Source organism: Xiphophorus hellerii, chromosome 12, assembly GCF_003331165.1.
Source record: "Xiphophorus hellerii strain 12219 chromosome 12, Xiphophorus_hellerii-4.1, whole genome shotgun sequence".
In the NCBI taxonomy this organism is placed as follows: Eukaryota; Metazoa; Chordata; class Actinopteri; order Cyprinodontiformes; family Poeciliidae; genus Xiphophorus; species Xiphophorus hellerii.
Genome location: NC_045683.1, coordinates 21,633,664 through 21,649,443, shown reverse-complemented (window position 1 = coordinate 21,649,443; position 15,780 = coordinate 21,633,664). Strand labels below are relative to the sequence as shown.

The window sequence follows — 15,780 nt, the reverse complement described above, 5'->3', positions numbered from 1 at the left end:
CATGATGTCTGAGCAGAGGTCAGCACTGGTCTGAGGATTCCTTAACGCAGACAGTAGGAGGCTGTTAATCTCTGTTCTTCTCAAACAAGCAGTCAGTGCCATGTACATTAACTTCATGTCATCGCTGATCACATCTGGCTTCCACAGCAAAAGGATATCACTCAACAGAAGTGGTTGTACCCTCTTCTCTGTGTGGTTGCGCTGCATGATGACCCCAGCTGGCAATCAAACACAGATGCTTATTGTGTATTTGGGTATCATGCCTTCTCCTGAATGTCAGGCAAGAACCCACGAGCTGCTATTCAAGAAGATAGTAGCAATTAGCACCAAGAAACGGCACAAAATGTTCTGTTTTTGCGCAAGCTGTATCAAGCATGCAATTTTCACAATAAAGGGAAACATCTTATATACTGGTACTGAACCACAAAAAGATTATTGGGACTGTTTTTGATAAAAGAAAAAGAAACGAAACTGTTCTTGGTAAAAAAAACAAAAAGCTATTGTTAACCCACAGTTCAAAAATCTGTCCTTTGCCTTAATGAGATGGTGACAGGCATAGTGTTCTTGAAGTTCACAAAAAACAAAACGGAAAAATAAAAACACATTTTACAAAGATCGTTGTCTGCACACTTTCAATCATGTGCCTAATGGTCTAACATCTACACTAAAAGATGGCCAGTAGCTGGTGACAGGCAGGGAGAGGCAGCAGCTGCGTCAGAAGAAAGGTGTGTAGACTAATGAGGTGGAAAAGTGAGGGTGTGATGTAAGGCCTCGTTGTGCAATCAGAATATGCTTCTGTGTCAGAAAGAGCTTTTTGAAGACAGCTTTTGTCAAATTATAGAGGTCAACTTGGTGAAACAATAGCAAAATTAATACAGCCAAAACAGCATGCTGATGTCACTAATGCTTCAAGTATGAGGACATTATTTTATTTGGAAGCACTGTTTATGTTATGGTCCTATTGGATTCTATTTGTATTCTTCTTGTTTTTAGTTACGATTTAAACTAATACATAAGTCATTTCACTATAAACATGTTTTTGTTTTTATTTGAAGGAAAGTGGGTTCACTTGCAGTTACTCTAGCTTGCGTGAGCCAATGTGGAAAAAAACTCATGAAATTCGTCAGCTACATTTTATATGACTCACCTTTTTCTGATGACCTGAAAGATATACAACAGTGTCATGTTAGCGTAGCCGTCTGTTAGATTTGTAGGGCATTCGTGAACACAACAGCAACATAATTTGGCAGAGATGGGATTGAGTGTAAACGCTGGCTGGGGACCAAGTGGTGTTCTCCCGAAACTAGCGATGACATCAACCTCCCACGTTCACTTCCTATGTTGCAATAAGTTTTCCCAACGTAAGAGATGAAGCTAAACCGCCATTTGGGAATCCCATTGTTTGAGTTCAACTATTGCAATATACAAATTCTAATAATAACCAGTGTACTTCATGAGTTTAGGTACCTACAAGTGGCAGTTTCACCACATGTATGTCACATCTTCATGAATCATGAGAACTTTGTCGACCTTTTAGTTTAAACAATGACTTGTAAATTCAGTCAGTATCTACTGGTATATTTAACTCTTTGTAATAGCTACGAAATATGACAAAAGTGAATTAAAGTAATGCTTTTGTGTTTTATATTTTGAAGATATTTGGAACAATAACCTGTGTATAAGAGAGATTAATTTTATTCCTAGATCCTATGTCTAATACAGAAATTAATAATTGATAAAGAAACAATAATAATTTTACCTATCAAGAAAGAAATTTTATGTTTTTTTTAAAAACGAACTAAAATATTTTCCTGCTGGATGAGTTTTGTATCTAAAAGTACTTATTGCAAAAATCCAACTCCAAAACTGCATTTGAACGGTTTAGAAGAATTAAATAGGAAAACTGCAAACATCCCTTTAAGCTCTCTATCAATGCACTGTAAAACAATAAATGTCTTGCTTTTAGTGTTTGTCTGATGACAAAGAAAACATGGAATTTCAGTTTTATCTAAAAATGTTGTAGGTTAAGATTGTAAGAGATTCTTAAAAAAAGAAAAGAAAAAAGAAAGAAACTCAAACTGTTTGTGAGATGTGGAAAAGAAACAGAGTGGAGTGTGCTTTGAAAATGAAAAGAACAAACAGAAAGAATGTGATACAAAAAAGGATTGCAGACTCTGCTGACCATTTCTAAAGCTCACTAACACAACAATATTTCAGCCGGGCCTCCCACATTGAGAAACATTTGTGAATCTGGTCTTGTGAACCAAGAACAACTGACACAGAATAAGCCACAACAGAGTTTAACACAGGAAAATTTTGCGTAGGGCTGCCCAATAGCAGAAAATGTTGCGACAGCAATAATCTTGGTAAAAACTGCGATGACGATATCAAGTGCAATATATACCAATTTTCTCAACTTTACTTCCTACACTCTCTGACCTTTTTGCATTTTGGACAATGTTGTTTGTGTCCAGTGTCTTCAGCTGTGAGAATCTATCCATTATAATGAAAAATGTAACTTCCTAACACTTGGAATATATTAGCCAAGAGTAATAATGATACTGATATTGCACTTCTGATATATTCGCAATATGCTGAAGTCCTAATTTTAAATTAAACAAATTGTTGGCCAGAGGGGTATTTTGGCTCATAATCAAAGTTATCATCACTATCCTTATCACAGTTTTTCAAAGCAGTGTTAGAAAGTATGCAAATTATAACTAACTGAAATTATTGTTATTATCGCTGTTGTAACTGTAGTGTTTTTAATTACTTCAGTCAGTCACATATCCACTCTCAGCAATATTCTGAATGTATTGTTTCTAAATTATGATAACATGTTTAGTCATGGTTCAATGGAAGATTATCAGAGTATGACAACCTTGAGTAAAAAAATCTACGTTTTCCTGTATTTACGTAATTGAAAGAAAAATATGTAACATGATATGGTTACTTTTATTAAAAGCATATTTGCAACAATTTTTTGTATTTGTGTAAAAAATAAAAATCACATCTATTAATTGCGATTAATAAATGTCAAACAACATCTATTAATCGCAATGTCTGACACTGTTTGTTGACAAATCAAAAGCCCAGAATTTTTATTAGCATTGTGGTAAATGAACAGGGTTTTAACTCTCAACTAATTATAAAAAGGTAGCCATTTAATCTCAACCATCAGTTAGCATTTTTTATGTAAATATAAACAAGAATAAATGGAAATAAATATTCAACAATCATGAGAACTTAAGAACTCTAATATTCGATGTTACTGGTAATATTTTGTAGAGCTTTTTTCCAGGCACAAAAAAGAGGCTATAAATGTTTGATTCATTTTCAACCATTAACAAGTTAACCAACAAGCAATTAAAGAGGTATCTGATATCTGCTGTGATAGGATATACGTCACCACCATCACGTAAGCACGTAGGCAAGAACAAAGACGTAACAGTCTTCTTTATTGGGGACACATTATTGGGAAGACCCAGTGGCTTTTCACTAAAACTGCAAATGTGTACACCATTAGAAAGATACGGCATCATTTGACCTTAGATATTCCATAGAGCACAGAGGGCTGGTTGAAGATGTTGGGAAGTAGAATTGTTTTGATGATGACCCCAAAGTCAAACCTCTTACGTCATAAACCCTAGTGTGCAGGCCATGCTGGAATGCTTCAATCAGCAGTGACAATAAAGGGCTCCTTTCAGTGACAGAGCTGTCCACTCTTGACCTTCTGGTTGGCAGTACATGATGGCAAAATCCTGGTTGCCAGTCATTACTGTTTGGCCGAACTGAATGACGGCATGACACCAAGAATGTGTACAACACTGTAAAGTTAGTTCTTATGCATATGCGTCACAATTGTATAGAAAAAGGTTTGTTTCTCTTTGTTTCCTCTTGTGCAGCATTCATGAATAATGAAGAGTGAATAACACAAACCAAAGGAAGTGTAACATTGCCAAGCTCAATTTGTTCAATTCACTTTATTATTAACAATCCATTTCCATTTACATGGATCGAGTTCAGAGACGTATGGAGACAAAATACTTTCACACTGTGGGCCATACGATCAGGAACTGGCAGATAGACCTATACAGAAACTACACTGTTGTATCAAATAGAACTGTATCAATTCTTCAAATGATTTGAGTACCCTGATTATTAAAATTCCTTGAGGCAAATTATCTGCCTTGCAGCTTTGTTAAATATTTGTGTTGCATAACGCTCTCACTTCCGCTTTTGAGTAGTTGATGAATGCTAAGGGTTAGCAGCACAATGTCCAACTTTCAAGTTCGGTCCAGGGTATCCTATTTCATAGATTGATCCAGGTTTGTATCCAGATTGATCAAATGCCTATTGGTTTTTTGGGAGACCAATAGGCATCCCTAAAATGACTGGCGCGATGCATTGAGTATGACAGCTTTTCTCCTCGTGGAGCTGCTTCCTGGTGGCCGGTGTTCAGAGCGAACAGCGGGGAAGAGCGCTGAAGGTGTATTTAAACAAGTGAGCGGATAGACTGAACACGGCGGGCGGCTGTGCTTTAGATGATTAACGTAAGTGTAGTTTTACGGACAAACCGGAAAATTTATTTCATATCATTTCAGTCGCAACAAATGGGTGGCGGAGCTCATCGTGACGGTACGTAGCTGGTAGATGTTTCTGTGTGTGACGAACGAAGGTGTCAAATCCAGTCGCTAACATGAACACAAAAGCTATAAATGTCTGGGCAAGGTGAGAGTTCATTTATTAAACTGACTGGAGATGAATACTTAAACCAAAAGCTGGAGTATAGACATTTTTTTATAAGCGTATTTGTGAGCCTGCCTTTTTATTATTAAATTGAATAGAATTTCAGATTTTTGTATTAATTTTTCCTTCAGGTTAACTTAGAAAGTGAGCTATTGTTGTTACGAGTTGATTTTCTAAACTACAGAAAAGTTATTGTTAGGGAAGCTCAAACGTAAAAAAATTGGACCGATGTTGATATCCGATAGTAACACTGCTGTTATGTTAGATTTACTAATGTTTTATATTATCTTTTTATTTTATCCGATTACTCGATTAATCGTAAGAATAATCAATAAATTCCTCGATTACTTAAATATTTGTTTACAACAGCCCTACTATATACATCACTATTCATAGCATCAATACAGCACACTTCATAGTAACAACCTTATCCAGGTATAAAGCACTTTAAACTTTAAATAGCATAAACACTATTACAGTTTGCTCTCTGGTCATAAAATAACAGTCACAATTTTGGGTGAATTGTTTGTGAAGGAGTTAGACTGTAATGTATCCCTGACATAATAATTTAATATAGAAGACATTCAAAGTGTGCTGTTCACAGATTGATGAAATTATAAAAAATATTGCTACTATTACAGCTACAACTAATCATGATAACACTGATGTGAAAAATTTATAATGAATTGTTAAATAATAACCTCTGCATAAAATGCTCCTACTGTAATACATACTCTAAGAATGAGAAAATTTTCTTAAATCTTTATAGTGCTTGACAACATTTGGGAAAATTGCCCAAATTGATAAGAATATAATGAGAAATGCTGTGTAGTATTTTTAAAAATTTCTTTAAGAGCTAAAATTGTATGTAGGGAAATCATGATAAAATAATTACTGTGATTATACAGCAAAGAAATTAAATAATTTTGACATGTCACTCACACCAGTGGTGTGGGATTTGGATTGCACCCCTGACCCTCTTAATAAACACCTCCATTTAAAAACTGTATTTGTTGTTAACTTGTGTTGTCCTTGACTAAAATTTAAATTGGTTTGATGTTCTGAAACACTTAAGTATGACATAGATGCAAAAACAATAGTAAATCAGGAAGAGGGGAAACGCTGTATTTACTCTAATGTGGTATTTAAGTTGGCATAAGGGTGATAACTTAAGTCAAATGCTCTAATTATCTCATCTGTGTGTCATTACTTTCAGCACCTGTTTGTTATTGGCTACTTAATATAATTCAGGTATGCTGAACCAGTACCTCTAAAACTTACAGAGCAGTGTGTTCCCGAGAACCAGAATATAACAACACCGGTCCTGCTGCCCTGACCACTAGATACAACAAATGTCCGTTCTCTTTGAAACACTACCTGAACTTCTTTGAATTCAGAAAACTAGAAGGTACCAGCAGACGCACCTTCAGCTATTAGTATGTTGGAGATTGTTTATATATTTATATGATTCGCTGTCGAGAACAAAGTTGCCAGTATGGAACTGTTAGCTAAGAAACACTGTAATGATAGCTAGGTGTACACTTATTAAAGAATCACTCAAAGTTGACGATACTAAATATTGCTAGAAACTACCCTATCATAAACGAGTGTTTTATGTGCTTTAGACTGCCTTAGGTCAAATTAACAAGAACAAACCCCACCAGGAAAGGTTATATTTGTGAGTCACGGAGTTTAAATGCTAAAGCTAACTCCGTTGCTAGTGTAGTTTGGTTAGCACGTCCAGGAAATAGCCGGAGCCCCAGGCGATTATTCGCTCCTCGGTAATTGCGAAAAAATAACTTGACTTACAGTTTATTCATAAGCAACACGTCTAAAATGTAGCAGGGATACATACCAGTTCATTTTGAGTGACTTTTATTCCGTTGGGCCTGGTTAATAGTGTTATCTCCTCAGAAACATCGCTCTCCCGTCACTCCACTGGCGAGCGTTCAACAGGAAGTTACTTCAGCCGACACGCTTCAGTTTCCTCTAAGGTTGTTTTTGAACAGAGCTAAGCAAATGTCATAGATGTGGCGCATTGAATATACTAACTCATAAAATAGTTGTTTTGTTGTCAAACGGTTTGTTTATGGCGTTCTTTTAATTGTGGGTGTGTGTTTGCAGGAAACGTGGAGGACCAGGAAAGCACAAGGCAAGTTATATATTTCTTTATTCAAGTACTTACATAGAAATAACAAAACATTTGCATTACAACAAACTGAAGTGCCAGGTAAACAGGGGAGCACATCTCCCTATCACAAAGATATAGTAAAATTAATTTAAATATTCAGCTCCTCGTAAAATGACCTTATTATAAGGTAATAAAACATTAAATAGGCAAAAGACATCCACAACACTTTGAACAAGACCCCTTTTCTTTAACAAAAAAGCTAACGGAACAGTTATCCCAATGTGTTTCCAGTAATCCATCTTGCATTGTTGCTAGGTTTGTTCCTTTTTACCCATGTGACTTTTTTCATGCATAATTTAAAAAAAGGGAGTGCCACCACCAGAAAGTGTGGGTGGCACTTTCCGTGCACATGCAAACCTAAGGATATTTTGGTAATGAAAGGAAACACAGCACAACAGAAAACAGTGAGCATCGACTCTGTTTTAACACCAGCTTCACTGCTGAATCCCTGACGCCACCCTGTAGTCCATAAGATGACATGAGTTGCTATAATATTATCTACATGTTGTTGAAATCATGTTAGTTTTTGTTGGTTTTTTTCAGTTTTTGCTGTAAGTGAGGCAAAGCTCAGTGCCTGGCACAAGGCCAATTTCACAAAATCTGTATCAAACATTAATGCACAAATATTAGCACAAAGTTGCCTTCAGCTACAAGCAGACAGGGGTTACGTTTATTTGTTGCTCCTTTGGAGTTGTTGTCATTTATTGTTTTTGATCAGCCAACCCTGCAACCCAGTTCAGCGCAATGATGGCTGATGATGTTGGCACAAACTGCAAACCTTTCAGCCACCTACTTTTGGCCAGCAGAGTATTAAGCACATAAGATAATGAATTATTAGTGGAAAGAAATTGCATTCAAATTAGTTTGTTTTGAGTTTAACAGTTATTTCATGAATTCTCATAGCCTCCTCATATTACAATAATTGGTATACAGAAGACAATTGTTCAGCCTGTGTTATAATAGCCAACCTATTGAGAAAGCAAGTAGTGGAGGGATAATATAAATTTTACAAAATTTACAAAAACACATACAAAAGTGTAACAGACACAGTGGGGTTGATTAAATATTGTTTCTGGACTTGTAATTACATGACTTCATTTGGATGTTGATATATTTTTGCTATTATCCCTACCTACCTTTTCATCATTTTTCAACACAAAGCAACAGAAACATAATGTTCTCTTACATAATAGAAAGATTTTTAGTAAAATAAGGTCTAAATGATCTTCAGTCTGTACTCATAACATCGAATAACTCTAGCATTAATGAAAGGCTTCTGTTTTCTTACTGTCTTTTATGTTGTGTCTATTCTTTGTCTTCTGATCCCTATTGCTTGTTGCCAGATACAACCTGGTCCATAACAATTTTATTATGGAAAAATACTTGTCAAACTATTTGGTGCTGTAGACTTGTGTTAGTTTGTCAGGTTTTATTTTTCAATTGCTGAAGGAGAAACTTTATTTTGTCAATGTCCAACCAATGCAGTGGAACTATAGGTTTCCATGCTACACACCTATTGATTTACAGCTGTGGGCAGTCCGAACTTTTAAACTTTTCACACAAGTTCAAGGAGGACTGTTCATTTAACCATGTAGATGAATTTAGAAAAAAAAAAAACCCTCTGTGGCCAAATTAATTGGAAAATAAATGGATACTTGCCAGGAAGCAGAGCAGTGAAAACTGTTTCAGGAAAAAGAAAGGATGGCCTTCAGAGCTCTTTACGGCATGCACTGGGTTCTCTGTGGCACTGCTTGTCTGCACTTTTCCTTTGACCTTTGCATTAGTCAGTTCCTAAACTCCTTTAGCCCAGTCGTTGTGTGTGCTGATGGGTACAGTGTTTGTTTTTTAAGCAGTTTTCTTCCGTGAAAAAGTACAACAAATGAGATTATAAAATATGTAAAAAAAAAAAAACACACAAAAAAAACAGTTGAATAAAAAAAATTAGAAGACTTGTTTTCTTTGAAATTTGAAAATATAGTTTAAGATTCAGGCTTTAAAAAAAATGTCAGGAAGCATGCTTCCTGTTTGACAAAGTTAGTCCTACCAATTTTTCTTTTATCGTGATTCCTTTGCTGCTTGTCAAATGTGTGTATCACAGAATCTCCTGCCTTTCTTATTTATAGTTTTAACAATTTTTAAAAGTGATTTCCACCAATTACTAGTGTAAAACAATCTTTGAAGTGCATAAATATGCCCTTTGATGTCTGTCACTAAGCCTGTAAAACAATTTTAAGTGTTTAAACTCCGTGAAAGTAAGGCAAACTGTCTTTCCTGTAAAACTAACTTATTTTCTCAAATCAAATCTGCTTTTGTTGCAATAATTAATGGAATGAAACACTTGGATCCTAGTGAAGTCACTGATAGCTCACACAAAATGTTTTGCTAAAAGACAAAAGAAGTACCTTTTTCTTTCAGTTTAAAAATGAGTAAAGTAAGTGAGGAGTCATTAGTGAGAATTATTTGCATGATCCGTAATGTATTTTGTTTATGAATAGGTTCAGTCATTTAGGAAAATGTCTCACAAATAACCAGTGTTTTTATACTGCTGAGAGGCTGTGGTAATTAAAATAACCAATATTTCTTTAATGGAGATACACAAAATAAAAAAAGCAGTTTATTCAAAGAACACATTAGTGCTGTTTTTAACTGGTCTCCCTTGTTAAGCATACAGATGGTGCCATCCTTTTGTTTTTTGTCTTTCTGAGTTTTTTTTTTCCAGTGGAAGATAGGACAACATATCTGGCACTATATTGCAGGGATCTACAACATTTTGACAATAAAATATTATATTTTACTGAAAGTCTTAGGACACTTTCTGCACAAGCATTCAGTCAATTGAGAGTTCTTGTTAATGCAGACGTTTGTATTTACATAGTGTGCATGAAGGAATGCACTTTTATGCACAATTTAATACTGAACTGCGGTGCATTTGACATTTTAGTACAAAAGTGAAACTTCTACTTTAGCTACCTGCATACATATTTGTATACTGTACAAAAAGAAGGATACGTACATTTGCAGTCCAGTCTCTGAATTAAAAATATGTAAACATCGATCTTTTTTTTTATTTGTCTCTTACCGTTTTCTGCTCGTCTTTTGGTAGTTTAAACGTTACAAAATGAGAAGACATGCCACGGCCCATATTCATCTTCTCTATATTGGCAACCCACTGTTTTTTAATTAAATAGTTCAGTCTGTCTACAACGGTGCTCTTAGTTGATTTAATTTGCGTGTGAGTGGCATATGTCTGTGTACTCAATTGCATATTGCAGAAGTCATGAAAAATAAACAGTATCATTGAGCATTTATAAAAAATAAAAAGAGCAACAGAAAGTACATTTGGTAACACAATGTCAAACCACGTTTTAAAAAGGAGAAAAACAACACACAGGGTGTCTCACAGTGACTAAAAATAAATAAGTATTGGCAAAGGCATCAGTTGCTGCAGACATGTTTCTGCATGTAACAGGACAAGACATTGGGTTTTGCTTCATGTGACCTATTCTGGAATAACCTGGATTCAAACAAACTGTGCAGATTCGTCTAAATCTGGTGTGTGGAATCTGATCTTTCTATTGTCTCCACAGCTGTGCTAAGCTGATGCCACTCCTGGGTTTGGCAAATATCAGGAACAAATATAAGGAACAACGTTGGCTGCATCACTGCAAAACATTTGGCACAATCTTTAAAAATAATAATTATAAAACAACAAAACAAAAGAAACATTCAAATATAAAAAAAACACACTACACTTGAACAAAAATAACAAAAAAAAAATACAGTCACGGGCCACCATTAAGAGAATCATGACGATACACAAATATAACCAATTGCACTTTTAAACAGCCTAATGATATTAATGCATACATCCCAGACAATACACCTTCTCACTGAGCTCCTTTCTTCAGCCTCTCTCATGCATTCTGACTTTCTTTCAATAAAAACAGTTTCTGTAAAAATGACACATCCACCTCAGAACCTAGTGATACACAAAGACTTCTGTGGCAGAATGTGCTGAAGTGCCCATATCTGTGTTTACACTATGTTACAGTAGCTGAGGCTCTGAATTGCTTTTAAAAGACAAGAGGAAAGCAGCCCTTCCCCTCTAACTTAAACTAAAGACGTCCATCTCAAAATAGAAGGAACTGAAATGAGCCAGAGTGTAAACAAAGAAGAAGAGAATCACCTATTTATTTCATAGTGAATGTGATCTGTACTTCCCAAGTCTCTGTATAATCTCTGGCTAGGGTCTAGTCCAGGTGCATGTAGTGATGGTCATGATGCTCCCACCGCTGGCCCCCCGCAGGAGCCTGGCGGCGTGCTGTGGCTCCCGGCCGCCCCGCTGTTCTTGTCCGCCTGCTTCTTGTCCTTCTGTTTCAGGTGAACCTTTGCATGTCTCTTTCGCTCGTCACTCCTGGCAAATTTTCGTCCACAAAACTCGCAAGAGAAGGGTTTCTCACCCGTGTGCGTGCGGATGTGTGTGGTGAGGTGGTCGCTCCGGCTGAAGGACCTCATGCATATTCTGCACTGGAAGGGCTTGTGACCCGTGTGGATGCGGAGGTGACGCGTGAGCTCATCTGAGCGAGAGAAGCGTCTGTCACAGTTCTCCGCAGGACAGGCGTGTGGCCGTTCATGAACAGGAGTTTTGCTGGGACGGTTGGGGTACTTCCTAGGACGGATGGGTTTGAGTGTAAGAGTCTGAGGTGGCGGATGGTGCTGAGGTGGGTGCTGCTGACCGCCAATGAAACCCGGGTGGATTTGTTGCTTGTCTTTGAATGCTCTGATGGTCTCCAGCGGTGTGATTGGCGGAGGGTTGACTCTGATAGGGTCCATGGTCTGGAAGGGTTTGTGCTCCATGACACCAACCTCTCCCTGATGATGAAAAAGGTTGTAGTCAGGGATCATGGAAAAAAGGCTGCCATCCATGGGGGCTTTGGACGTTGAGTGATATTCATTTCCAGGGTAGGCGAGAGCCGTGCTGGTGGCGGGGCTGTGGTGGAAGGAGACCTGATCCTGGTACAGGTCACTGCACGTGGAATAGGCAGGCAGCGGAGGACCATATACCTGCTCCATGTCTGACGATTGTCCACCCATGTTTGCTGCAGAGGACGGGGTCTGTGTCGTTACCGTGCCGGGTGATGGAGAGACTCCCAAAATGCCCGCACTGACGAGGCTTATGATGTTGTTGTCGGGGCACCAGCCAGAGCCACCGATGCCACCTGAAGGAGGAGTGTCAAAGGCGAACTTCCCCAGATATGTGACAGTCTGCCCACTGCGGTTGGACTGGAAGCTGGATCCATACTGTATGTCTGAGCTTGTCTTCTCGCTTCCCATGCCTAGATCCATGATATTATCTAGATGAAAGTAGATTAAAAAACACAACACAGAAGATGAGCAAAATATCCTCCTGGTTTCTAAAAACATGAATTTAAAATGCAATCATCTAAGAAGAAAGCTGAGGAAAAAAAAAGTTTAGATAATTAACATTATTTTGCCAAATGAACTTTTTCTAGCAGTTCCTGGTTTGTCCCAAAATAAAGCCTTGTTGCATATTTTTCAAAAGGTGACAAAAGAATAATCATAAAAAAATCCCATACAGTTCACGAAGAAACGTGAGCCCTGTCAGACCTGGAAGTTAAGTGACTTGAGTGCTGCCTCTGAGAGAGTGGTGTCTCTCTCTCTTGCAGATCCCACAAGCTCTCATAAATCAAGACCTAAACACCCCCTGTGATCCAGTCATTGTGTCCCTTAGGAGGACAGCCAAAGAGGAATGGCAACATTTGATGTCTTAACAGCAGGGAGGATTATGAGGGCAGACGCCAAATCCACAATGCTCAGGAATTCGAGACACATTTGCAAAAAAAAAAAAAGGAACATCTGTAAGGAGATTTCAGTGTTTCCTCTATATATTTTTCTTCTATTATTGTTATAACATCGCATTTACACACACACACACACACCCGCTCGTGCTCATTTTCTTTCTTTTTCTTTATCAAAGATGCTATGAAAAACAATTGCACACCTATCAATAGCGATGAATTTGTGGCACAGTTGTGCTCAAAAAGGTAAATGTATTGCAGTTTAACCATAATTCTTTCACAATAAGAATTTAAAATGAATACTTATTACCATCTGCAGGGATCCATATAGACATGTTTGCTCTCAACAATTGCAAGCCACTGAAATTTGGCTAGTAAAATCATGCAGCAATAAGGCAATACAAAAATGTTTTCAGAAAATATTATTTGACCTGTGAAAACACAGGGATCATTTTATTATTTTTGGATTTTAAATTAAAAAAGTAAATCTTCAGAGATTTTTTTTATCATTAAATTTATAGTTTTTGTTTTTTTTTCCCCACTTTTTCAATTTAACCAGTGCTGAAAATGAAATAAAATTTTAGGCACAAAATAAGGTCAGTACTCTTTTCTTCGTAATGACACACCGGTTTTTCCTCTTAAATCACAGTTAGTGTTTAATCTCTATTTACACTAAATAAATACTCACAAGTAGCCATTTTAACACTGTATGATGTAAACTTTAACAACAATTTAACAGAAACACTCTGATAGCTGTCCCATCCTTTGCTGAATTACAGCCAATAATAAAGCAGATAATTATATTTTATGGCATGAATAAATAAAAATGTAGAGGGCTTTCATGCATGACCTGATTCACTTGAATTTAAATGACATTAAGCCTAAAATTAGTATGTTTCTTTTAACACCTGGCGCATGCTTAATTCAAACACACCTCTGTGATAAATCAAGGAGGGTTATGTCTTGGTAAATAAAAAAACTACGTGTGTTTTCACCATTTTATGGCGGTGAGAACTTCTGATTAATAAACCCGCGAGTGAAAGTCGCTAAAGTGAAAGATTAACGTGTAGAAAATGAGAGATTTTGTATTTTCCTCAGCATTATTCTCTCATTTGAAAGATTAAGCTTTAACTCTTAGATTTCTTGTAATATTATTAGCCTGTATCATCATACGCGTCATAAAGAATAGAAAGAATTAAAACAAACAGACGTATAAAAAAAAACGTTTTTTAAAAAATATTGAACCAAGCGAATGCAATTAATAATGCCCGCTGTTATAATTTCTTAAATATAAGGTGGCGCATGGGCCATGCGCTTTGAGCGTGTTTCACATAGGAGAATGCTCCCACACACGCCTACTGAAACAGTGTTAATAGAGTTGTGAATGAAAGTCATTGTTTTAAGTAGCTGACCCCCCCTTTGCTAGTAGATATCAAATCTGAGACACTATGGACTAACCACAGTGGCACACTTACCGATTTCATTCAGAGGAATCAATCTATTTTCTGTAATCTTCGTCAAAAACCTTTCCATGAAAAAAAAACAAACAATTTCTCAGATTTTGAGAAATTAAATCACAACACGACAGTTTTTCCAGATTTATTTTTATTATTACTATTATTATTTAGAATTATTAATCACCGCGTGTTTAGTTGTGAAATGAGTTGTGGTCGTTTGCGTTTTCACGCTGTGATTCATATTCTGACGCTTCGGCAACGGAATACTGACTCAAAACATTCAAACAATAACAACAAATAAATAAAATCAGAAACAGTCACTACCTATATCTACGTTTCAATTGGTATACTAAGTGATTTACACACCTGACCTCTCTAAAGTGTGGGCTACTAAAGGAATCTGCCTTTGTGCGCAACAGAGTGGGAGCGCAAACAGGTGCTCCAAGCCCGAAGACAACTGTTGCCGTCCCCGCTCATCGTACTTTGAGCTTCATTTTTTAACAGAGCTAGTAAATTAGAGGGGGAAAAAAAACTTACCTGTGTTCATCTGTGAATAGTGGTTTATAGACTCCGTGCTGGTGAAAATATTCATAGAGGTGGGGATGTCCTCCTCCGGGTAGAGACTGTCGGGGATCGTGTTTATTAAACTGCTCATGGTAAGAGGGATCTTGTCCGCTAGTTTCCCTGTCATAGCAGTTATGTTCAGTCCGACATTTACAGAGGACAGCGCGCAGGTATCCAGGTAGACACACGGAGACACGCACAGGTGCTGCTCGGGCGAGGTGAAGCAGGAGGCAGGCGCAGGATGGATCCCGGAGCTGTAGCTATCCAAAGTATCCCGCGGAGGACGCGCGGCGCCGGTTGTCTCCTCTCTGAGCGCTCGCAGCCTCTTGTTATTAATCTGATCACTGTGGAAGCTGACAGGCTGCTTGTGAGGGAATTTGAAGTCTGTGAATCAATGAAGGAGAAGGAGGAGATGATGGTGGTGTTGCTTGAACAAGAGGAGCCGCTCTGCGTGCTCTATTGGAGCTGGACAGGGGACTCCAGTCTACCCGCGTTAAATAGGGGGATGGAACATTTGTGTGACGTAGATGACCATATATGGACATGGGCGCCCATCAGCAGGCTCTCCGCGCGTCAGTCAGTGGAAACTATAGTGGAGGCAAAAGACTCCGAGAGAGATATCTAAGTTTACAAAAATCGAGATAGCGCACCCAGCTGCGTCCTTCTTCTATTCCTTCCCTGGCCTTGTAAAAATAATGGCAGCACATAATCTTGATTATTTTCAGTTCTTGTGGTACCTTCTGTAGAGTGTTGTGGCTATAAAGCATGTCACTCACACAATGAACTTTATCCATCATTTACGACTGTCTTCCCACAATATATTATATCGTGATATTAAAACATGCTCTGTTGACTTTACAATCACGCCTCATCTTGCCCCGAAAAGTTCAGACAGAACTTTGGATAATGGTGTTCCCATTTCCCCCCTCATTCTTTCCTTCTCTCTCTCTCTCCCCCTCTCCCTGTGAACTTGCACACACTTTATGCGGCACTGTGTTGC

General features: G+C 37.6%; 2 protein-coding genes across 2 annotated transcripts in view; both read right to left on the bottom strand.

Annotated features, from left to right (window-relative positions):
• bin3 (bridging integrator 3) overlaps positions 1 to 6,734 on the bottom strand; it is a 34,087-nt gene extending 27,353 nt beyond the window's left edge. Inside the window, exon 1 of the mRNA XM_032579440.1 lies at positions 6,605 to 6,734. Coding sequence (XP_032435331.1) covers positions 6,605 to 6,612 — 8 coding nt within the window. The 5' untranslated portion in view covers positions 6,613 to 6,734. The remainder of the gene's footprint in view (positions 1 to 6,604) is intronic.
• Positions 6,735 to 6,901: 167 nt separating this feature from the next.
• egr3 (early growth response 3) lies at positions 6,902 to 15,260 on the bottom strand. The gene is made up of 2 exons (XM_032579438.1): positions 14,754 to 15,260; positions 6,902 to 12,294 (listed from the first exon to the last, which is right to left on the bottom strand). The coding sequence occupies exons 1-2, from the start codon at positions 14,905 to 14,907 to the stop codon at positions 11,216 to 11,218; spliced, it is 1,233 nt and encodes a 410-aa protein (XP_032435329.1). The 5' UTR covers positions 14,908 to 15,260; the 3' UTR covers positions 6,902 to 11,215.
• Between the last annotated feature and the right edge of the window lie 520 nt (positions 15,261 to 15,780).